Below are 24,863 nucleotides of genomic sequence, written 5' to 3' on the forward strand. Positions count from 1 at the left end.
CTTGAACTTATTTTGTCTGGTAAGGATGTAATTATAAATCTGCCAGTTTGATATGGGATCCTTGGCGTTCTGAAACTGGCCGCCATGTTTTTGTCACATGATACAACTATCATCACGTGATTTCAGTGGTGGCAGTGGTTAAAGTAGCAAAGCGTGACGTAACCGCTGTGAGGAGTTTGGCACAGTTACTGCCGATAATTGACATCAATTAACACATTTTCAAAGTGACATGATATGCAGATGCATCGGACATTATAGCCATTTAATTCGCCGATGTAAACATCACATTTTTAAGCATAATTTTACGACACCTGCCACTATTTTATCAGCGAGTGTGAAAAGATTACACCCGGAATTGCATAGTAATTACACGCAACCTCACACAGACCGTGTAAATTTACTTGCATATAAATTAATACACACAGAAGCACAAGTAAATATTTTGATACCTGTTTGATAGTAAAAATGAAATTTGTTAAAGAACTTAAAAAACATTGACCCACATTAGACCAATTTTGGACAAGTCATAAACAGTAGTAAACTTTGTCTTCAAAAAGTTGAATAAACGTCGGTAAATTATGCGGTAAACTACAAATTTGAAAATTTTGTTTTACAATGCCTGTTGCAATAGCGGATGAATAACAATCTAAAAATAATCATTGGATATTTAATTTAATATAATCAAAATCAACAACAACTAGAATTGTAAGTGTTTCTGCAGGAAACAGACAAATTTTCATTTGTCACATATTTTCGCGATGCCGATTTTTACGATGAAAAAATAAAGTTACCAAAAGGAAAATTTGTTTTGTTAAAATGTGTCCAATAGCACTTAAAATGTAGTTTATTAATGAAAATTCCTTAAGGTATTGTTTACATTAATTTTGATTGAGAATTTTGCCAGTATGTGTTGTACAATGAATATTTTCTTAAGGGAGGGGGGTGTGTGGAGTTAATCAGGAAGAAATCATTATAATGGTCTGATGATAGAGGGTTTTAGAATTTATACTTCAAATATCACTATCAATAAATAGGTAAAACTCCTTTTTATAGATCAAATCAATGTGCTATAAGCACTTTTTCACTTCTCCTTATGTCGTCAAACTTCTCCCTGATAGGAGCTGAGGGAGAAGTCACTTCTCCCTAAAATTTTAGTCTAGCTAGAGCCCTGTCCTAGCTTTGAAAGGTTTGTCTCCAGCAGCCATAAACTTGCATACTGGGACGCTGAAATTAGCATCTTCATCTACATAATACTGCTTCAAAATTGTTTATGATTACACTAAGCTGGTATACATTGAATACATTGAGAGACAGCTATGAGATAAAAGGGAATCCAGGAATCAGTCCCTAGCTCTTATATATAAAAGGTTCTTTTACATGCCCAGTGTATAGCATTGATACATGCAAGGATTACCTGGATTTCTTACCAGTACACCTCTTAGCGTCTAGGTAGGTGGGAAACACTGAAAGTGTCTCTGAAAAACCCCAAGGGTGTTACCGAGGACCTCAGGAGTGACAGTCAGTGGTCTAACCGAATTATGGTGGTTTCGTCGAACTACCGGTTCGGCGAACTTAATTTATGAAGAGGTGTGAAAGTGGTTTCTTCGACCTTATGTTATAAAGTAATTAAAGGCAATGTAGACTAGTGATGTTCCGATTGTCGCAAGTCGCTGATAATCAGTTACTGTTATGTAAAGCGACAATAATCGATTCACAAAAAATTGTTCCGCAACGTCGTCGAAAATGTTTAAAGTGTCAAAACGAATTAATTCTGACGGTAATTTTCTTTTAGGAACACCTCGCCGATGGCAAAAAAATTATCTCAGAGACAATTTGGAGTTGAATAGGATCAATACGTGATGTAAACAATAGTAATATAATGTGATGTGAATGTTATTATTTGACATCCATTGGAAAATTAAATCTATTTCGTAAAATAATAACTAAATAGGGTTAAAACTGTGTTGAAAAGTGCTAAATGAAGTTCATATTACTGAATATAATCAAGTGCCTTGGGAAAAAATGTTTCTTCCCTATTTCTTTTTAACGCGACTTTAATCGGAAAGTAATCGATTATGTCCCATCCGATTGAACCGATGATCGATTGGGACAAATTTCATCCGATTTCCATCACTAATGTAGACAATGGTTCATATATATATAAAGTGTTTTATCATCTTGTCTTTAATTGCATGAATACGTGTGATAAACCACACATTAAAACCCACGATAATTGGCATGCCCATTATACAATAGATATTGTTCGCACAATACAGGGTTTCTACTAGGAATTTTTATTTAAGAGTCCCAGGGACTCGTGCTCATAAAAAATGAGGGTCCCAGAGAAAAATATGAGGGTCCCAGGCCTAGACATTAACTTTTGAATCAGTTTGTCCTGTCGGGCAAGTAGTTTTTAAAACTACTAGCCCTGACCTAAGACTTACTTGTCCTGACCTAAAAATGGTAAAAATGTATAAATTAGAAAAACAAACAAGCTCATACATTATTAAATACTTCTTGTATTAGGTAATAAACTGGACATATTGTTTATGAAATTGATTGTTAGTTAGACACAAATATTTTTTGTATTTAGTAGTTTTCTAAAACATCGGTTCATCTGTTTATTCAATGTGAATATACTACGGTCATGTACATTTGTTGATATAGGAAACAGAAGGAAAAATATGAGCATGCGCCGCGGTAAGGTAATTCCCCGTTCAATCATCAAGTCAACAGCCGTAAACGAGTCTTCGTTGTGTTCATAATGTTGTTATATTAGATTAACCAATAAATCATTTTAAATGCAAAAACTTTATCAATTATATTTAAAGATCAATATGATTATTTACATATTTTCAATGATATCTTTACATGCAAACATCAAAATTTAAACAACAGCTAACCCGGGAATTACCTTGTACAAAATTAGATATAGTCTATTATTAGAACGGGGTATTACCTTACCGCGGCGCATGCTCATATTTTTCCTTCCGTTTCCTATATCAACAAATGTACATGACCGTAGTATATTCACATTATTGATAATGATTCATGGTGTATTTTGTTTTAAAGATGTTTATAAATGAAAAGATGTTATTTCTATTCATATTGTACATGCATTTTGTCAATGATGCTTTTTATTTTCACTTGCCCTGTCGGACAAGTGCTTTTCAAAATAACTTGCCCGGACCAAACTTTTAGTTGTCCCGGGCAGTCGGACAACCGTTAATGTCGAGCCCTGGGTCCTAATCATTTATTACTTTAAAGTAAGGTATTACTTATATATATTGTCTAGGTTTAATTCTTTACATTTATATACATTGTTCAACTACATGTGCATTTTTATTGACCTTGTTATCGATAAATAAAATGAAAAAATATAAACCATTTATCATTCATTGTTACTTTTTATTTTTTCATTTCTTTCATTTGGCTGAATGTTTGTGCAACCTGCATAAAGTCAAGATCTTTCACATCTGGTCCGACTAATTTTATCAATTGTTTAACTGCATACGGACAAATGTATCTACTATTTTGGAAGTTCAAACATCCATTTTCCGAGGCAAATGGATTACATTTTTTGGTTGAGACGCAATGGCTGCATTTCATATCCGTGGTCTTCTCGTTTTGGACGAGCCACGGGTAAGTTAACTTAGCCACTTTTCATTAAAATTGGGGGAGCAGCCGACATGTTTTACGATTTATTTTATAACAAAAAACGCATAGACTGGGACGCTTTTTTAAGGTCGACTAAATTCTAGTATGCGCCGTTTTATTCCGTATTAAACTGAAATTAATTGAAAGAAAGATAACTCTGCTCATTCAATATTAGAACCCGTCTACCAAATTACGTCATTTCCTTTAAAGAAGCGGAAGGAATTTCCAAATGATATTTACAGAGGAAAAATTAATTTGCGTCCCCATGGACGCACACTTCGAGTAATTGAGGGTCCTAGGTTACTATTTTTGCGTCAAGGACGCAGGAAATGTGCGTCAATAGAAACCCTGACAATATAAATTAAGTTCGCCGAAACCACTACCTGTTTTATTTTATAAGATCAGTTTGCCGAAACGGTAGTTTAACGAAACCACATCACCCGTCTAACCAACTGAGCTATCGCGTCACCTCCATCAGGAACCCCGAGTGGTGAACAATTACAAATATTGAAATACTTATCTTTACAGAAAAAAGCTACATTGTATAATACAATTCTGTATGCAGCACTGGTTTAAACATCAGGATCTTATCAGCAGATGTCAATTCGTTAATAACTAGGAATTTGCAATTTTGACATTCATTATTTAATATTTTGACATTGATTTCTTTTTCAAACTTATGTCAACAATAACTATAACACATAAACATTAATTAAAGAAGATGCTTATTCTAGTTTTAATTATACCTCAATCCATTAAACAGCTGCTTTGACTTTTCCAGGAGATGACAAAATTCATTGACAATTCTCTTCTCATTCTCATCCATTGGTGGCGCAGTGCCTTCCTCAGACATTTTTGATTTCTTAAATTTTTACACCGTCCTTACGTTATAAAATAAAAACTGCGAAGAGGAACGGCAAACAGTTAAAGCAATCACTTGGCATTCAATATTTAGTCATTGCAATCTCAAATTAATCACACATACGATAAATAAACTGAAAATATTTCAGTTTTTGTGTCCATGCAAAAATTAAAGGCGGTGCATGTAAAATTTGTATCAGAATATTGACGAATTGTAAGGTAGTACGCCACTAAATAATTTGCTCTTTTTTTTCTTAAAGCCTCTGCTGCCTGAAGTGTCTTATTAAAATCTTGGGCTTAAAATACTGGACCGGTAAAATAAAAGATGTTCCTGTCCACGGATTTATATTACAAATATTATAAATCCGTGTCCTGTCGTAGTTAACAAACTTTTTGTTTCAATTTTGAAAAAAGAATAATTCAAATTCCATGAAGAGATACGTAGGCCACTACATATGTTAGTTTATTCACAGATATTCAGACAATTATTATATTAAGTTCCATGGTTTATTATGCACACGTAATGATAAATATTGATGAAATAAAATACGTATTTTGACTTTCCGTATTTTCACTGTAAAATTTATTTTTCACTGCGCACAGTGAAACATTTTTTCAGTATATTTACTTGTGTCTTAGCTGATTACTTTCTTCTAAATTCAGCCAATACACAAAATTTCTGGGGAACTCTGTCAAAAAAGTACAATGTACATAATAAACAGAAATTTCAAGTGTTTTTCCTATAAATACAGGATTTATTTCCATATTGTTATATGAAATTCATTATATTTCACCTACTGTCACTCGCGAAATCTATTTTCGTACTACTCGACGAAAATAGATCCTGTATTTACAGAAAAAAAAAGAAACTTGTATATCCTCTATATATTTCCCTATAAGCGAATAGCCCACCCACAAAATCATTGTTAAACGTTAATTTTGAGAAAAAAATCAAACAAACAAAAGAAAAAACGTTAGATAAATAAAAAAAAGCTTTAAAGTAGGACGGTAGTTGCAATTACCACTTCTTTCGGGCCTTTCCATGAACAGGCTTGAAATAAAAAAAAAAAGCCTGCAACATTTTCAATTTTCTGTTTCGGGCATTCTTAATTAAGGGATTTCTAAAAAGTCCCCCGTACATTAATCAATCAGTTCTATGCATTCTTTTATTCAGGGACCATACGCCACTTTTCACATGGTCCAAATGTGTCGCCACATCTGCGCATATTTCTAAATCCAAAATTTCACTATTTTCATGTATAAATGTTGAATATTTCTTAGGCCGTTGCAAGGGGTACGTTTCTTGCAACTATCACTAGCGTCCATGATCAGACCCAATCAAACCGATCTTGCAACATTTTCAATTTTGCCGTTTTGGGCTTTCTTTAGGGATTCTGTTTTTCTTTTATTTAACTGACCCTTGCACGTATTTGTCTATTAAGACGCACTTATTTAAATAAGTTTTACAATGGTTAGATAAATGTTTTTAAAAGACTATTTATGGGAAATAGACAGTCACAAATTTTCGAATTACACAGGCCTTCTCGTTGGATGAAAATGTAGGTCAAAGAAATTATATAGCACGAATATATTTTATCGTGCGATCACGAGGAAATTGATTCACTTTCATTTACAGTACTTAAATATACGCTGTGCTTCGGAAATTCTTTTCTTGTCACGATTTAAAATACATTAAATTAAAACATAGGGTGGTTCCTGTTTACTCATTCCATCAGGTTACAAAACAAGACAGTCTTGCCATCATAGATACAAACACATTGCCACATCAGTCAAGATTCGTACAAATATTCATTTTACCATAGAACAATCAATCATTCAATGGAATATTTTATACAGAAGACACAGTAGAGTCATCCAGATCAGTTATTATTGTGCCTCTTTTGGCGATATTTTAAAATTTTCACGTTTGTAAGAATATTTAACTGGCATCCACATGTTATATTCAGTGAATTAAAAGAATATGGTTTTCGTAAGAAGAAGAGAGGGAGAAAAAAATAATGTAATTTTGAGCTTGGAAAAGAATATAATTTTCAGTTATAAAATAGTAATATTTTGAGCTTGAAAAAATGTAATTAAAGCTTTGAAAAGAATATAATTTGACATTGAAAAAGAATCTAATTTTGATTCTATAAGACAAGGCGATTAGGGGACTCTGTTTTGGACCAGGAACAAGTGTCTTATTTTGCCGGAAACAAGAGCGTCTGAACTTTCCAATGAATTTTTATTATTAACGACATTTTCTTTCTCCATAACAGACAGTTTCGTACAAGTTTGCTTTTTTCATAAATTCAGAAACCTTCACAACATGGCCCCTTTAGTTGTTTTTCATAGTTACACTGTAGACACCATTTGAATACTTAAGGGGTTGAACCGTTCAATTCAGGTTTCAAATTATGATTAGTCATAAAACAATGATCGCGAATAAGCAGTATCTGTAACGATATATCGCATACATGAAAATATTAGTGTCATATAATGTCATGTCGGCCAGAAAAATGATGAAAACCTGGCCGGTTCGGAACATTGTCTCCATTATTTCTCGGGATGTACAGATACTGGTCATTTCTTCCTTACTTAATGCGGCCAGTTAATGCTTGGTTTTGAAAATTATTTGTTTGTCCTCGTAAGGTTCCATTTGAATGCAACCAAATTGTTAGTTCCTACGTTCAAAGAAAAGTTTTCCTTCTAGTCTATCTATCTTCCATTAATGTCAAACCCTTCGAGAGGACGTAGACATAACTCTAGACTAGTCACTTCAGAGACAACTTTGAGATACAAGGGAATCCGGGAACCTGTCCCTAGCTCTTATTGGAAAGACCCATTGGTTTTTTTACATGCGAGGATTACCTGGATTTCTTACCAGTACACCTCTAGTTAGGTGAGAAACACTGAAAATGTTTCTGACAAATCCTAAGGGTGTTACCCAGGATCGAACCCGGGAGCCCAGGAGTGACAGCTAGTTGTCTAACGAACTTAGCTATCGCACCAACTATGTCCACGGAGTCAGTATTACAACCGGTGTAACATTAAAAGTTGACGCCGTTGAAAATTTACGAAAATTTATAAACATTGGTCATTTTTAAACGTTGAAAACTGAGCCTGGGTGAGTTGGGAATTGATTCTGCCAACAATTAACATTAATTTTTTATCAAAAAGTCGTTGAGAACTGATCCATCGTTAAATGTTGATTAATTATAACAGTCAGTTTCAATTTTAGTTAAACGAAAAACGCTGGGAAGAAACATAATTTCTCACAGGCGTCATCACAAGCACGAAAAATGCACCAACCTTCCTATTGACCAGGAGAAGTAACCGTTTGCGGTTACACTACAAACATTTTGCAGCGGTTACTTCCCCTGACCAGTTGGTAAAAAACAACAACAAAAAACAAAACAACTGAGCCCCAGCTGCAAACGCACTTATATATATTAATAAGAAAATTAAATATAACACGGCTGTTGTAGATCCTTAACTTAATATGCATCCTAAGAGAGGTCAAGATGGATTTTAACTAATGTGATAGTAACAATAAGAGACCGTAACTCGACCCCCTGTGGAAAAACATAAACATACATTATTCTGCTTGCAATTGGCAAATGCTCATCACTTATGTACAGATCTTAAAGGAATACAAAAATATTACTATGTATGACCATTGGCATATTTCATCACTTATCAATGTTCAAATATGGAATGCCTAGGCCTATAGTTGAGCAGTTTTCAACGGGGGTCAACATTTCACGCATGGGTTGGGAAGAAGTCAAACGTTGACAATTGATGACGTATATTTGCAGCTGGTTGTTGTTGTTGGACACCGACACAGTAAAGATCATACGGCGACGTTCCAGCTTTACTGGTGGAGCAAGACCTTAGCTGCCCTTCCGTTCATTATTTTAGGCAGGAATACCTGAGTAGAACCACCGACGTTCTGTAAGCTAGCTGGATAGCTTCCTCACATGAAAGAATCCAAAGTGAAAGTCCCTGTCGGGATTCGAACCCACAGCGGTATGGGGAAATTTGGGTCATATTTAATGTAACACCAGGGTAAAACTTTTACGTACAAATTATTGTGCATATTTTCTCTCATTACCAACTTGAGATAATTGTTGGTCACTTTCATACTTATTACCAAGACTATTATAGGTCACTGTCTAGGGTCGAGACATATAGCAAGGATTTCTACAGAATAATTGCCGTTTGTGAAGTTAGAACATTTCTGGTTCGAGTGACACCACTTGGACCTTAATATATGTCTCTGTAACCATAATTGAATATCACTTTCCAAGGCCCATAACTTTTCTTTTGATTCAAATAAATTATGGCCCTTTGTAAACTTAGACCATTCCTTGTTTCTTGAAAGCGTTTCTGTACTCGCCAGTACTTGTGTCACAAAATATAATTTTCGCAGTAAGGCTCAAGCCTTTAACTGGGTACATCTATATGTGTAGGTATGTTTTTCCTAAATTCTTCCAGTAGAACTTGCTTTGACTTATGTTGTTGAGAAAAGTTTAATAATGTTAATTAAACCATCTTTACCTGGGTGTGCTGGACTAACAAGTGCTGTTGTCACAAAATTACGGCTATGACTTTTCAAGGACAGTGTAAACATTAAGGATTAATGGGTCCGTTCCCAGCCTTAAAATCAAGGCTTCTTAGTAAATGATAAACTCTATTCAATTTAAAATGTTTTATTTTCAAAGACATAAAAATATAGGTTTATAGATATGAATATTTTATAAACAATCAACATAAATTCTAAAACAACAAAATATGCTATTAACATATCTTAATTGTTTAACACTAAACTAACAGAAAGTCATAATAACATAAAAATAATTAAACTATACACACAGTTATCTCTCTTGATGGAATAGCTTATTCAGATTACAGTTAGAAGTTTTTGCATGCACTAAAAACATTAGACAATGGTTAAATCTTAAAATTGTGAAAAATAAAGTTAAACTTGAAATTCTGTCAGTTCTTATTGTAAATATACGATAGTTTAATTCTTTTTTGTTCGTTTCTTTTTAATTTGCAATCAACTTTTGTAGAGGAAACAATCTTGAATTAACTTTGAATGCCATATATCATACTGTAATAAATGTGTATTATAATCTACTTGTATTTACTTCGCTACTTTTTAGCAAAACTAAACTCTTCTTAAGTTAAAGAAATGTTTTCAGTTGTAAATTAAATTCTATTATCTATCTAGTTTAGGGAAATTGGATTCATAGTTATTAATATGCATGTACTTTTACAAATCAATCAATGTTACAGCTCAAACTTTAGATACTGAGTATCCATAAAATTACTTGTTTTAAAGGTTTTAATCTTGGAACATCAGTGATAGTATATATATTAATTGTACAAATTAAGTGATTTATTATAATCTAAGACACTTATTTTAGCATTGTACATGTATTAGTAAATTTGTAAAAAATAAAATAAAACTACCCTCAAGTACAAATGCTTATGTTTTAGCTGATCATTTAAAAACCCTTAAACTACCGTAAAGCTACAAATATGACTTATGCATTTAAGACATACAACCTTGCACTTGAAATTCACAAAAAGTAATGTCTAAAATATCATTATGTAAAAAAAAAGTCATTACTCTGTTTTATAAGTATACAGTGTACAGCATAAATAAACAAAATATTAAATAAGACATATTCAATTGCGTATTAAAACATGCGAAGAATTTTCGGAATAATGAATTAATATATGTATGCGTTTCTGTATTTTTAAAATTTTACTTTTTTCTTGTAAAAAATGTTTGCTCATATGGAAAAGTGTCACTTTAATATACACAAATATAAATACAAATATGGACAGATATTATGAAACACCTTGTATTCTAGTGTTGATTGTGAATCAGTGAATCAACAATAGAAAAAAAGCGATTTTATATATTATAATACATGTTTATTAATACATTAATGCTCGCTTGAATAAACTAAACAATTGTGTTGAAGTTTCAATATGTTATAATGTTAGAATTAATTAAAATGTTTTCCAGTAGAAGAAAACGTGCATTGACAATACAGTATTGAATGAGTGTATGTTCACGCCTGGCAAACTGTCGCTCCACTTCAAAATTGTGGTGTACGGTAAAACGAGCGAACGGCATTACCGAGATAGAGCGGAAGGCCGATTGTAAGTATTGTTTATGTTTTTGTCTTGTTATTTATCTAAATTGTATTTTTTCGAAAAACGGAAAATGTAGTTCCGTGTAGGATTGATTTAGGCTTCCAATGATCTTACCTGTTACAAAAAGAAAATTATGTTAAGCCCGGGAGAACTTTTCTCCCTGGCGAAGCGAACGATGATTTGTAGAATATTGAACTTCCCAACCATAGAAATGCCATACCTTTTGGATTTCTTGTAAAAAAGTGTATTAGTAAATTATCAACCCGTAATAAGAACTTGCTCTTCGTGCAAAATTTGCAAAATAAATTACTCCTGAAGGATTTCTTAAATTTGTAAATCGATATTTTTCGAAAGTAGTGGCGCGAAAGGGCAAGAGATGGAGCAAAAGGTTCGATGTTGAGCGCAAGGCGATATTAATTTGACGTATTAGGAGGAGCGTAGTCGATGGTTTTTATAAATAAAAGCTATAGAAGTTTAAATAGACATGATCAAGTGTTAAGACCGAGATATGTATACCTTTTACAGAGAACTAATTTATTGTGATATCCTTTCAACGACTATATATTTTAGAAAAGTTCTCCCGGGCTTAATATAATTTTCTTTTTGTAACAGCTTAGATAATTGGAAGCCTAAATCAATCCTAAAGACAAAAACATAAACAATTACAATTAGGCGTTTAAATCGGCCTTCCGCTCTATCTCGGAAATACCGTTCGCTCATTTTACCGTACACCACAATTTTGAAGTGGAGCGACAGTTTGCCAGGCGTGATGTTTAATACTGAATTTATTGAATGATATGCAATAAAATATCATACCCGCCTATGACTAGCGTAATATTACATGTATTTCAACTAGTTCAATAAAATAAGTTATGACGCTTTACAAATAATATAATATTCTATTAATCACAAACCTGAAATAAGAACGCTGGCGTGTGCTTATGTTAAATTTGAAAAAAATGATATGATGTCATGTCCAAATAAATGCACGACAGTACTTAAAACGGCACGATTATAATATATAAACTAGAGACATCTACATGATATCAATATCTACAATCTAACATAGATCTGAAACAAATATACATATATATGTAATGAAGTCCATGCTTTTAAAATGACGTCACATTTTACGCCATAATCGTGTCAGCATTTCACCTTCTCTAATAAGTATGTACATATTCGTCGCCTTATTCTAAAAATGTCCTAACTCCATTTTTACCAAAAATGAGATAACTGCACATTTATTTTAGTATTAGTTTGTTCTATCTCCAAAACAAAACTTGTGAAGATTTACGTCATACTTTTGTAGATATAGCGTCTGTATTTTGTTCTATGTCCAATGGAAAGCTTTGCTGTTAGCCTTTTTTCGTCGTATCTCCAACACATGTAACACTTTTAGGCTAATCTTTCGTGCCAGCCAATCAAGTTGAAAAATATATGTCATGTGACCTGAAGGGGCCTGACAATATAATTGTTCTAACTCCAGTGATAACAACAACAATCGTATCTAAATCAGCCAGCTAACTAGGAAAGTAACAGTTAAAAAATGATTTCTGAAGCATGTAAGTAATATATTTTAGCTTTTATACGTTTTTAAGTGAATTTATATTTTGTTTTTTGTATTTGTTTCATAGTATTATCATTCTTTTATATATATTTCTCAAAGTTTCACAATCACATAGTTTCGGATAACTATATTCGGATATTCGTATTAACTATTTGGAACTATTTGGAGTATCGAACATTGTTGTTGTTTAATTGTTAATGATAATATTTGGTCCATTTCAGGTCAGACTTACTTACATTATCTGACGTTGTCCTTACAGAAATGTTGTCTCTTAGTACTTGTGACTGCAGTTAGCAGAACTTCCACAAAACTATGGAATTTTATATCAACAACATCAAGTCTGTGGTGAAGTTTTGACTTGCCGTCAGTTTCAGATAAATCATTGTTTAAAGTCTTAAAATATTCACAAAATAAATAGATAATTAACATTCCAATGGGATCGGAATACCACTGTCTTGTCAAAACATAGATTTTAAGTTTGCATGCGAGTTTCAGTGTTCTCATCAATGATTATATTTATTAGATAATAGCAGAATTCTTAAAGCACAATACGGCATGATCTAAAATGTTGCCGGCTCGGTTTGAGTTAGCCTGTTCATGGAATGTCCAGTATCTACGTTGTGCGACAAACATCAATATGGGAGATCGCAAAATTCACTGGATGTAAAATCTTGAAAACGACGATTTTGCAATCTTGAAAGATTGTTAAGAACTTGAGCAGATATTTTTTCATACGTCGATATTAAACCACAAACAATACTTGAGACTTTGAATGCATGTGGTATTGACTTTAATTGTGTGAATTAAAAAGAATTATTGGTAACATTTTAACATTGATAGAAACGATCGCAAATGTAAACTATGTATATGTATTGAATCAGAATACCACTTCCTTTTATGTTGTCCAATTTATACTGTTATAAGAACCAAATATTTAGGAAACATTTCATGGCCTACTATACAAAAATTTTCGACTATAATGTCCACTAATAACAAAAAGCTTATTCTTAAATGTGCTCACTATGTTCATAATGCATTTAAGTTGAGGCAACAGTCTCTTGAAGATGTAACTGCTTCTTAATTAGTTTCATTCTTGTACTCTTTTTGTTATATATTGTATGATGTAATGTTTGTAACTATTTAACTTTTGGCCATATTTGTCATGATACTCTGTTAATGACCAAAGGTAATGTTTATTTGCCGATTTGCCAATAAAATGAAATGAAATGAAATGGTAATATAATTTATATCTGTATCATTTAATCACAATATTAGAGATGGTTACAATCATTTCATTTTTCATAATGGTTCAAAATATGTCAGTTTGTTTTAGCAAGTTCATTGATTAAAAATTTTGTTAAATGTTTGTTTTTCTTTTTTTATGGCACAATTTTATATTGTTATTATCGAGAAAGGCCCAAGTTGGAGATCACCTGAATGAATTTACACTTTGACATAGTATTTTACGAAGATAAAGTGATTCAGTGTCAGCGGTTCAACCACTCTGGCTGAAAATGATCTTTAGAATGTAAAAATCTACTTATATTCTATAGTAAAATTATTACTCTTAAAAAATGCTAACTCAAAAAGTATTTACAATTTTAGCCTTACTTTGTCATATCTCCGCAAACTCATTTTTAGAGTAATTTTTTTATCTAAAAATAAACATTTTTGGTCTATCTCCAATTTTTTTTTTAAATTTTTACAATTACTGCAAGTTATAAAGGTATATAACAAAGTGCTTTCATCACATGTTGACATCTATAATACCAATCCAGAAGTCCACACTGTTAGGAGTTATTAAATAAAAGTTACAACGTCTTGAACCTTTAACCCCTTTTTCCCAAAAAAGAGGAAATTGTAGATACACCATTTTTAGAATAGGGCGACGAATTATGATTATAACATTTTTACAAATAAGATGAAAAAATACATTAAATCACGGATTTATATTACTATAAATCTGTGATTAAATATATACTTTGCTCATTTTTTGTAAAATACTTTTATTTTTTTCTATTGAAATCTAGTAAATTTTTCCTAATTATATCTAATATGGATTAGGGAATGTATAAACTATACTTGGGAAGCTCTTTTCCTATTACTTCTTAAACTAATTTTGTCTATATTTCTTATGAAACTGCCAGTTTAAAGGGACTCCACTGAGGTTTAAAAGCCTAAAAACACAACATTTGATCTTTTTACATAAATGAGCTGGGGTAATATATGCAAAAAATAGTTAAGAAATATACTTTGAAATAAATTGAAACTCGTACTTTTATGCCTTTCTTTGCTCGATTTGAGTGAAAAGCATTTAAACGCTTTTCATTTTGGGTCATTTTTTACAATTTGAATAATTATTCTGCAAAACGAAGTGCGCGAATGATCTGAAATTTTGCACAAGGATTAGTGGTCTAAACCTACATCAAATGGTACATTTATCTACAAAAAATATTTCAGTACGTTCATGTAAAAAACCCTCAGTGGAGTCCCTTAAAAATTTAATGACACCATGCATTTATACTGATATTACCTGTAGTCTGTAGAATTTAAAACAGAAAATATCTTCTCTGTGTGTATTCAAAAGATGTTTATTATACATTTTAAAATAGGCTTTATAGTAATAATCAGTTTGTTTCTTTTCAAATATGAAATTTGGGCATAATATGTATTTAATGAGAACTCATAAGTATAGTGTATATACATCTATATTTACAAAAAATACATTGTATCAGACTAGAACATTTTGTAAACAACATTGACAATTAATATATATATTGTTGTATATACAAATCTGTATCAAATCAGCGCAACCCTCTACATATAAATACATCTATGAGTAACCAAAATATATAAATGCAAGGACAAAAGAAAACAATAACTTTACAGAACAATCAAAATATTCAACCAATGTTGAATGAAAAACAAAATGACGAGAAATCCTAATATTGCATGATTGTATATCACATTTTTATAATGGTGCACATTTGTAACGTCCCTTTTCATTGGACTTATAATTTTATATACACGACTGATTTCAATTTATGAAGACATCTCACTTTTATCTCTAAAAAGATGCTTGCTGTATATTATAAACTCGTAATAAATTTTTTTCTCACAGGTTATATGACTGTAAAACGGTTGTTTGCAATATAATCATTTATATAGGGCCATATAACCTGTCAAAAATCTATAGAACTAATAAAATATGGCTGCAATTATTTATGAAGACATTTTCCCATTTCTTCATTCTAAGGAATTAGGTTGTTAAATAAATTCGTTTGAGATTCTTGACAGGATATATGGCCGTGCGATATAACCAAAGTCAAGCGGGTCAGGTTATAAAATCTCACAAGTGATTGTGATGGGCCATATAACCTGTCAACAACCTTTATAACTAATTTTATCATACTGTACATGTGTAATGTCAACTTGAACAGGACATCATCTATATACAAGGTTGTTGCACACTCAAGATATATAGTCCATTTTAGAAAAAGACAGAAGCTGTGCCATTATCATAAATATGTAATACATAAAATCTTCTGACAGAATACAAGTAATAAGTATATAAACGTCAAGATTATCCAGTGAAAAGCGACCTTATAAATGTGTAGGATTATAACTGTCCATATAACCTGTAAAAATCTAAATTACTAACTTATATACATGTACATATCAATCATGAGAAAATATATCAATGTTAATACTAACATCACGAACAGCAAAATAGAACATGTTCACTTATCTTATCTATACATATAGAGCATCAATTTAATAACTTTCAAGTTTCCTTTATGTCATCAGCAACTATTACTGCAGAAAAATGAATGAATAAAAATAAGCGCGAAACTATCATCAAAATCCTACAATAATACAGAATTCCAGTCTAATAGTACAATAAACATCTATACATATACCAGGCTTTACAATCATCTTAATAGTAAAATCATTTACTGTTTAACAATTCTTGATATATCACTTCACTCTTAAATTGCAAAAAATAGTATTAATGCAAATATTATGAAGTAAAAATATTTCGAATCGACTTGCTTAAACTAGATTTTTTTTCTACATAAGTTTAATCATGGCTTAGTGTAATTATAGCTGTGGTTACATTTGTGTTTTCTACCGGTAGGAATTCAATTCACTGATAAAAGAGTTTCTTAGTTCTTAAACATTTGACAGCGGTCATGGTGTAATTTTCTTTGATGTGAAGTTGCATTGATGAAATCAGATATCAGTATGGTACTTGTGATGCAAGTTTGTATTTTTACACAGTTAAACCAGGAACAAGAAGCATACACATGGTACTGGTGATGAAACCATGTTTTAAACAATTTGCTTTTGGGTTTGTTTTCGTTAAGCCGGGAACCAGGAGTAAATTTCTCATCATCCCTGTAGATTGGTGAAGCTGAAATTCTGGAAAAAGAAATAAAATAAATGAATAATTAAACATAATAAAATACAGATGTAAGTATTTTCTTAACATATTTTATGTGCTTTTTTAGAAATATCTATGGTGAATACCTCGTATGTATCAAATGCAAGATTCCAGGCACAGTGGCCTGATAGCCAGCTGAATAAAAATGTATTTGTTTATAAAAGAACAAGCGGACATCCAAGTAGATACACCGACCTTCCATAAATGATTATTCTTAATCTAATCTTAAAGGAACGAGAAAGGAATTTCCCATTAGTGCAGTTTTTAATATAAGAGTACACAGTACATTACCTACGAAACTGGAAAAATTCCATTTATTTCTATTAATTAGACTACACAACAGTACAAATGAATCATGCCTAGGTGATGGAGGAAAAAATATTCTTTTAAAGAAAAACCTCTTTACTTTGCTTCGTAAATTTGTGAGATGAGGCAAATTGTCAGCAATATCTTCCTGGAGGCTATCTTCGAGTACCATTTTTCTATCTCCATTTGCAGTTTATTGAGCGGAAAATCATTTAAGATAATATAAGAATTATTACATTGGCAAGAAAGAAACATGTCTATGTTGATAAGTAGTTCATTTTCATTGTTTTGGTGTCATCATTGATTCTGCATCACAAATATTCCACGGCCGCTGACAAGTGATATTAGACATATGATATGACCGAATGTTCAATATTTTGTTTTCTGTGAAAAATCTGTAATGAAAGACGTCTGTAATAAAAGATATATATATAAATATATGGTTTATATATATATACATATGGTTTATATATATAACCTTATGGCTGCAACTAAATATACTTCTCATGCAACTAGTTAAACTAGTTATAACCAAGAACGGTCGGCACATTCATGCCAATTGCTCATGGTCGTACTGTTTATAATTTCAAATTTTCAATATATAAGTGCTCACTATAAAAATCTATAGATGTGTTAAATTTCAATCTGATATCAAAATAATATCAAAAGTATTCACTATGAATAAATAAACTAATAGTTCAATTATTAAAGTTTAAACTTTTAAATTAAAAGCATATTTTAGAACACTATTCACTTTAAAAATCTAGTTCAGTATATATTGTAATAACCATATAATAAAAGTATAAACCTCTCGTACCTGTCAACTATTTCCTTTTTTAATGACGACTATTCAAATTGTATATGAAATAGTTCCGTAAAATCGTCCGTGCATTATTCTTTTCAATTAAATGTTTTCTATACTGTCACTTAATTAACTTCCAAATTGTCTATCATTAGTCTGAATGTAAATATACTGAATCGATAAAGTTAAGTTTGATAAGTCTCTGTTTTTTGTTTTGGTTTTTTCTAAGTATTTTCATTTACAATATTTAAATTAATGTCTTCAGCTTATTTCACAATGTTTTTCTTTTTTGGTCTTTTCTGAACTTTTTTCCAACTTAACGACGCTAAGCCAGTCGTCGTCTCGTATCACATTAAATGTTTGTGATCTCCGAATATTTTCTCTAATACGGTCATACTCTGTGAACGGTTTTATGTAACCCATCTCTACTGTAACTGTCTGCGGCAGATTTTCCAGCAGGGTAATCTTCTGTAAACTTCCTGCAGACATATCTATCTCCTTCAACTCCAAATGAGCAATATTCAACATGTCACATGACAGTATTAAAGAACTTTCATCTAGATTGATGGACGACAACTTAACATTAACTAATGACGGAGTCGTTATATTTAAGTGTAATCTAGGAAAGTTCCGCAACTTTAACTTTGTTAGTGTTGAGTGTTGAGACACGTCTAAGTTCCATCTCTCACACTCATGGCCGACGTGTTCTTTACATTTTAACCCCTTTAATGTTAATTCTTTCATTAATTTTTGATGGTAGACAAAATTGAATATTGTTTCCATTATTTTGTGAGATAACGTGAAGCTGCTAATATGTAAATATTGTAATTTTTGACATCGGGCCAAATTTTCATTCAGAGTTTCTTCACCATTTGTCCATTTACCAGTCCGCAAAGTAACACTTTGCAAACTGGGAAACAATATTAGATTGATCTCAGCTTCCTTCTCCTCGTCATCTTCATAAAAAAGTGTCTGTATATGACATAGATCTGTGAGAGAGAATAAATCTATAAGTTCATGTAATTTTCTTGAAGTATTAATGGTGTCTATATAAAGGGATTTTATGTTGTGTTTATTTTGTTTTAATAAACGTTGTAACAGTTCACTGTGCTCGTTGATCGCGTCAATGAAGAAATCTTGTAAACATAATTGAATATTTTCACTTTCAGGCATTTCTTGCAAACACGACATGAACATTGTCTGTATAACATAAAATGGAATAGTGTATATGTAGTGTTCGACACATGTCCTTATCCTAAAGTCGCGCGTTTTCTCGTCTTCATTTCTCACAGTCATCAAGTCATTTGATATTGCACACATCCGGTCAGCATTCAATTTACTTATGAATTCCCAAATGTTTGACATGTCCAGAATGTCTTGAAGATTTCTACATTTTTCTAGAACAGTTTTCTGAGCGTCACTTTGTGAACTTATAAATATGGCAGCAAAGAATTCCTGAACTGTTTTGTGGAAAAACGATACTTTACTATACTTTTTTGTTAGTGTTTTGGATGTACTTTCAGACAACATCCCTGAGTGGAGTGTGAACTTCATCTCGTCTGTTGAGAGATATTTTTTGGCTACTGATTCAGCAAATACAAGCGTGTTTTCCTTTGTTTCATTGAGTAATGTATAAAAAGCTAATTTTCCTAGATTCACCAGGAGTAGGTAGTATTTCATACAGTTTTCATATTCAGCAAAGTATTTTGGGATGTCACTGGAAGAAATGTCCAGCTGTTTGAGTTGTCTCTGCTTCCGAGTCGTTCTCGATAAGAGTAGCTCGATCAGATTAACATAGATATCACATTTTGAATTTCCTATTTTAGCACCGTCGCACCATAAACAAATTGTAAATATTAAAAGTAGAGGCACAGAAGTAAGTTCGGCGTTTTTTCTACTATTTATTTCTTCTTTCAATTTTGTGACGTCTTTTTGTAATGCATCCTCACTTACCTGAGGTTTTAATATTTGTAATATCCTCCTTGTAAGGGTATCTGCCGAGTTTTTACTTAGTTTTGTAAGTTCTACTTTTTCGCCTATCTCACTCGACTTAAGTTGCAAAACATCTAATTTCCATGGTCGTGTGGTAGTCAGTATTGTACAATTTTCTCGGTCATTCCTGTGGGGGATCGATCGTGGCATTCTGGAACATTTCCTCTTGGGGTGGGTCCATTCATCCAGTCCGTCAAGTATAACTAGATATTTCTCATTTTTCAAAATCTTTAACAGGAAATCTTTTGAGGGTTCATTTTGAAAACCTAAATTTGAAACAATCGTTTCAAATATGAGATCATCTATAGAACATAAATTATACGAGTCTCTCAATAAGACTAGGAATAAGAAATCAAATTCTTGCATGCAGTCTAAATCATCCTCAGCAAAATATTGTGTCATGCCTTCATCTGGACAATTGAATTGACACCATAAGTTTGCCAGATACTTTGAAAATGCTGTTTTTCCTACTCCAGCATCAGCGGGTACATATATTTCTCGGTTACCTTTATGTACAGATTTGAACATCTCCGATAGCGATTTGACTGGTATTTTATCATCATTTCCCGTCTGTGTTGAGGCAATTGAGTTCAACTCTGGTCTGATATAGAAAGGAAGCAAGGGTGTGTCTTTCTCTTCAAAAAGTGGCGACAGAAAAATTTTACTGTGTCTCTTTTTGTAGAATACTATCAAACAATCTTTAAGTTCTGCAGAAATGAAATAGAAGAGTATGTATATACATCATTTATGTGAACTAAATATAAAAAAGATGATGTAAGAAAACTGTATATCTTATCATCTTATCAAATACAAATCCTTTTTATAAGAATGTAATTTGTGTATCACGAATATTCTAATTTTATATTCTTGCAAGATGTACACAAGAATATTCAATGTTAAAACACTTTATCTGTTACAGTATCAAATCATCATACATGCACTTGTTTCAAAATAAGGTGTGTTTACCCTTATGAAAAATTGGTAGTTATACTTAAGTTTCAAACTTCAGTGATAGATAAATGCTTTGTGAAATTATTTCCACCGTGAAACTCCTATACGAAAAAAAACTTATGATATTCAATCATGATCATTTTTTTCGCCAACAAACCAATCAAATTTTGTCCACGGATGTTAACTCGCGTGACCCTTTTAACACCATTAAAAAGTATAGCTGGATGCGTAAATTTTTACACTCGTTTGAAAATGATTATTTTATATAACTTTGATTTCACTTTGCATATTTTATATCTTCTTTCTGCAACACGAAGAGACCTGAATGTGTATGCTGTAAAGATCAGAAAAAGAAACCAAATACATATCAACTAATTTTAAGATGCAAATGCAATCATCTTGTTTATAATATAAATTCAGTTTCTATTTAAGGAGAAACATGCATGAATATATGCTTGTATCATAGTTTGGAGACCTTTCTGTTGAAAATGTGTCAGGTTTAAATCGTATACATATACATGCACAGTGCGTTAACTGGAGTGCGGGTATTAGTTACCCGCACTCCAGAGCATGTCCATTGATTGGCTCATTTTTGCTGGGGTTTACATATTGTGACGGCAGAGAAAGGGAAAGCGACAAAATTATCATATTTAGATGTTCGTTCATTGGTTCATTTTTGCCGGGGTTTCATATTGTGACAACAGGGAACGTGTTTTTATGTTTGACTATGATACAAAAGAGAAAGAACACCAAAACACTCGGTAATCTGATTAATACTCGGGGGCTACGCCCCCTCGTACAAATCAGATAACCTCGTGTTTCGGTGCTCTTTCTATTACTTCTAATACAAACATCAACTATTGTTATAATTTTTTTCTTATACAATTGCGACAAAAGAGGTTGTTTTGTTCCTCAACTAATTGACCGAGAAAACTTGTGATGGATTGCGATGCGATGGGTATTAATAATATCAAACAATCGTTTACTTAAACAATGGGATTATTTTGACTTTCGTGACAGATCATTTGATTGAGTAATATGTTACTATTTTGGCATTATTTTTTGCATCGAAGAAACAGAAAACATGTTTTAGTCCAAAACTATCATTACTTGAAGGATATGTAATTCTTTTAAGATATGAATTGTTAAATTTTTGTAGTGTGATATCTTTCAAATAAATGTAAGTGTTATTTCAAAATCAGCTTATTTGATCTTTTTGTGATGTAATGCGGGTAATATCTATATTATTAAGGTCACTGAATTGATTCCAAAATGTAAAGCAGTGGTTATTGCCAATAAAAATTCCTTTGTTGTTTCTGTATTAGTTATAAAGAAACCTTTAATCATACTCAAATACGTTTATCATTTCATCTTAAAAACCGACATAAATGAACGTGAACATAGCTTTTGTATACATTTAAAGCGTTTCATTCTTTCATTTACATACTATTTAAAACAGACCAAAAGTGTCAATTACTTTATCAGTATTCCTGGATATAATTTACTTACTTTAAAATAGCTGGTTATATGTGTACATAAATAAAATAAAAAAAAAAATGTAGAAAATTATTTTATTTATATATTTGTATGCTCATCCAAGGAAACGGGACTTATCATTTTAAAGCCCTTATAAGAGGACAATCATGACTTAAAGGAGCTCACCTGGCTGAAAATTTTCCAAAATAAGTAGGCAATATTTTGATATTTAAAAGCTAATAAAAGCTACTGACCGGGTCTTAATAAATTTCATTCCGTGTTTTTCTTACACGAATTGCTTACATGTCAAAACATAAAGGTCATTTTAATAATTTCTATTAAATAATATTATGTTATATAACAAAAAACTTAAATTATCTTAGTCATAATTACATTCATTTAATTAAGGTCAATATCTATGTCCAATTACGACTGACCCCCCGCCCCCCCCCCTAGTTCCATTTCAGCCTTTATGGATATCCCGTTGACATCTACAAATTGCGCTTAACAACACACCACCTGCCCATCACCGCTGTGGGTTCGAATCCCGACACGGACTTTGGATTCGTTCATGTGAGGAAGCTATCTAGCTAGCAAGCTTATGCAACGTCGTTGATCTACTCAGGTAGAGTAATAATGCATGGAAGGGAACACAAGGTATTCCCCCACAAGTAAAACTATAACGTCGCCATATCACCTTTACATCACACATGTTGTGACATAAACTCAATCAATCAAACAAACAAACTAAACAACACTGTTAAAAAGTAAGTATTTTAAGCCTAATAACATCTTACAAAATGCAATGCATGAATATACTTCAAGTTATTGGAATAGCTTTTCGAGAAACATTAAATCTTGCACATTGACTTCAAGGGGGTTTACTTTCGGAACCACACATGCATTACCGGTACTGTACTTCCCACACACAATTTTACTACAGCTTGGACTAGTTTTGTAAGACTGTCAAAAGTAACACTTACAAGAAATTCGAATTGAATTCTGACAGAAAATTTCTTTTTCCTATCTCTCAATTATATCTGGCGTTAAACACAGCCAAGAATACAGGTTTTTATCTAACCCACGTTAAAAAACTTAACATGTAAACAAATATCAATTTAATGTTTGAAGTTGTTGACTACGATTGTTCCAATACATCGTGTAAAATCTACCTAAATATAGAGATATAAAAGTAAACAGTACATTATATTTATATAAAATGTTTACCGATTGGCAATTATCAGACATATTTGCAATCTTTATTTTATTAAAATAAACGTTATTTTCATTTTGATGTGAAAATAAAATACATTCGTTATACATTTTCAAAGATTACACTGTCTGTTTTTGTTTACATCTAAATTCACGTGGTAGAGCTACTTTTAATCCATTTAAAGTTCGAGGTTTACGAATAATAGCCCAAATGTTCCGATTGCACTGTTGCGCCAATACAAAGGTTTTTAAAACTTGTTTTCGTGCCACCCGAAATCTTAAAATAGAAAACTTATAATAGCAGGAAATTTACAATTGGTGTTCGAGGTCGCATCCGAAGTTTGACGGAAAGAGCATGGCACAGTGGGAAGACTGACGATCAATGTTAAATCATAAACAATCATACAAGGCGAACAAGTGTTACATTTATTCAGCTAAAGTGCCAATCCAAGATTATTAAGTGAGTGAACATGTAAATGTCAAAATATGACTTCATTTTGCCAGAATTCCTTTCAGTTTTATAATCTACTCCAAATGAACAATAAAAAACTGACATGGTCAAAGCGAATTTCTGTAAACATGATAACATAATTTACCTGTAAAGGTCAATTTATTAAAAGAGCGAGGGGAGGGGGGCAGTCTTTTATATTTTGTGCAGATTAATGTTTGTAACCGAAAAATGTTAGAAAAATCAACTATTACATCAGAAAATCTTTTGAAATTCATTGTGATATGGTTATAATTATAGGGAACGGTTATGGGACACCTACAGTTTATTTTGCGCGACGGCCATTTTGTATTATAGTTTGAATGCCATCACGTAATCTATTGTTGGTTTGGTTTTAAAGTATTTACGAAATCAAATAATATGCATTATATAATTAATCTTATTAGACGCGTTCTATAACAAAGGTTATTAGATTACTACAAAGGTGTATTGTTTGTCAAATTATTTATATAAGACGTATATAACACTGACAAAGAGGAATCATTAAGGAAGGTTCTATTGTTGATTACAATTTTATATAATGAAATGTGTTTGGATAAAAAATAGAATTTTTGCACTAGCAAATTTATAAAAATTGCAATCATTATGTAAAATTAGAATAAAATATAATGGTTATAATGATTTGAAGAATAAATATGGATAGGAGATTGGTAAAATTTGTAAATATATGAAATTGTGTTTGTTATAAAGAATGGAAGATATCCAAAAGTGGTTAAAATGATGATAATTGCGTTACATAGTACTGACAACGTGATATTTTAGCAAATATATAAACGTTATCATTATGTCAAATTTGAAGAATGCATTATGATTTTTGACCAAATTTTAAATGTTAAATGCTGTTTGTTATACAGAATGAAGATATCACCTTTTCAATCTAATTCTAGAAGAATTTAATGTTAGTGTAGATGAA

The 24,863-nt window shown here is 31.8% G+C and overlaps 2 protein-coding genes across 2 annotated transcripts in view; both read right to left on the reverse strand.

The window, feature by feature from the left end:
* The window catches only part of LOC132756547 (protein SCAI-like), a 35,005-nt gene extending 30,305 nt beyond the window's left edge, over positions 1 to 4,700 (reverse strand). Inside the window, exon 1 of the mRNA XM_060747644.1 lies at positions 4,404 to 4,700. Within this exon, the coding sequence (XP_060603627.1) occupies positions 4,404 to 4,510 (107 nt within the window). The 5' untranslated portion in view covers positions 4,511 to 4,700. The remainder of the gene's footprint in view (positions 1 to 4,403) is intronic.
* A 9,796-nt stretch (positions 4,701 to 14,496) lies between these two features.
* Positions 14,497 to 24,863, reverse strand: part of LOC132756548 (uncharacterized) — a 30,359-nt gene continuing 19,992 nt past the window's right edge. The window contains exons 4-6 of the mRNA XM_060747645.1: positions 17,827 to 20,510; positions 17,110 to 17,404; positions 14,497 to 16,681 (exon numbers count right to left, since the gene is read on the reverse strand). Coding sequence (XP_060603628.1) covers positions 18,073 to 20,510 — 2,438 coding nt within the window. The 3' untranslated portion in view covers positions 14,497 to 16,681; positions 17,110 to 17,404; positions 17,827 to 18,072. The remainder of the gene's footprint in view (positions 16,682 to 17,109; positions 17,405 to 17,826; positions 20,511 to 24,863) is intronic.

The sequence above is a fragment of the Ruditapes philippinarum genome, unplaced genomic scaffold, assembly GCF_026571515.1.
Source record: "Ruditapes philippinarum isolate M1 unplaced genomic scaffold, ASM2657151v2 ctg3444_1_1_1_1, whole genome shotgun sequence".
In the NCBI taxonomy this organism is placed as follows: Eukaryota; Metazoa; Mollusca; class Bivalvia; order Venerida; family Veneridae; genus Ruditapes; species Ruditapes philippinarum.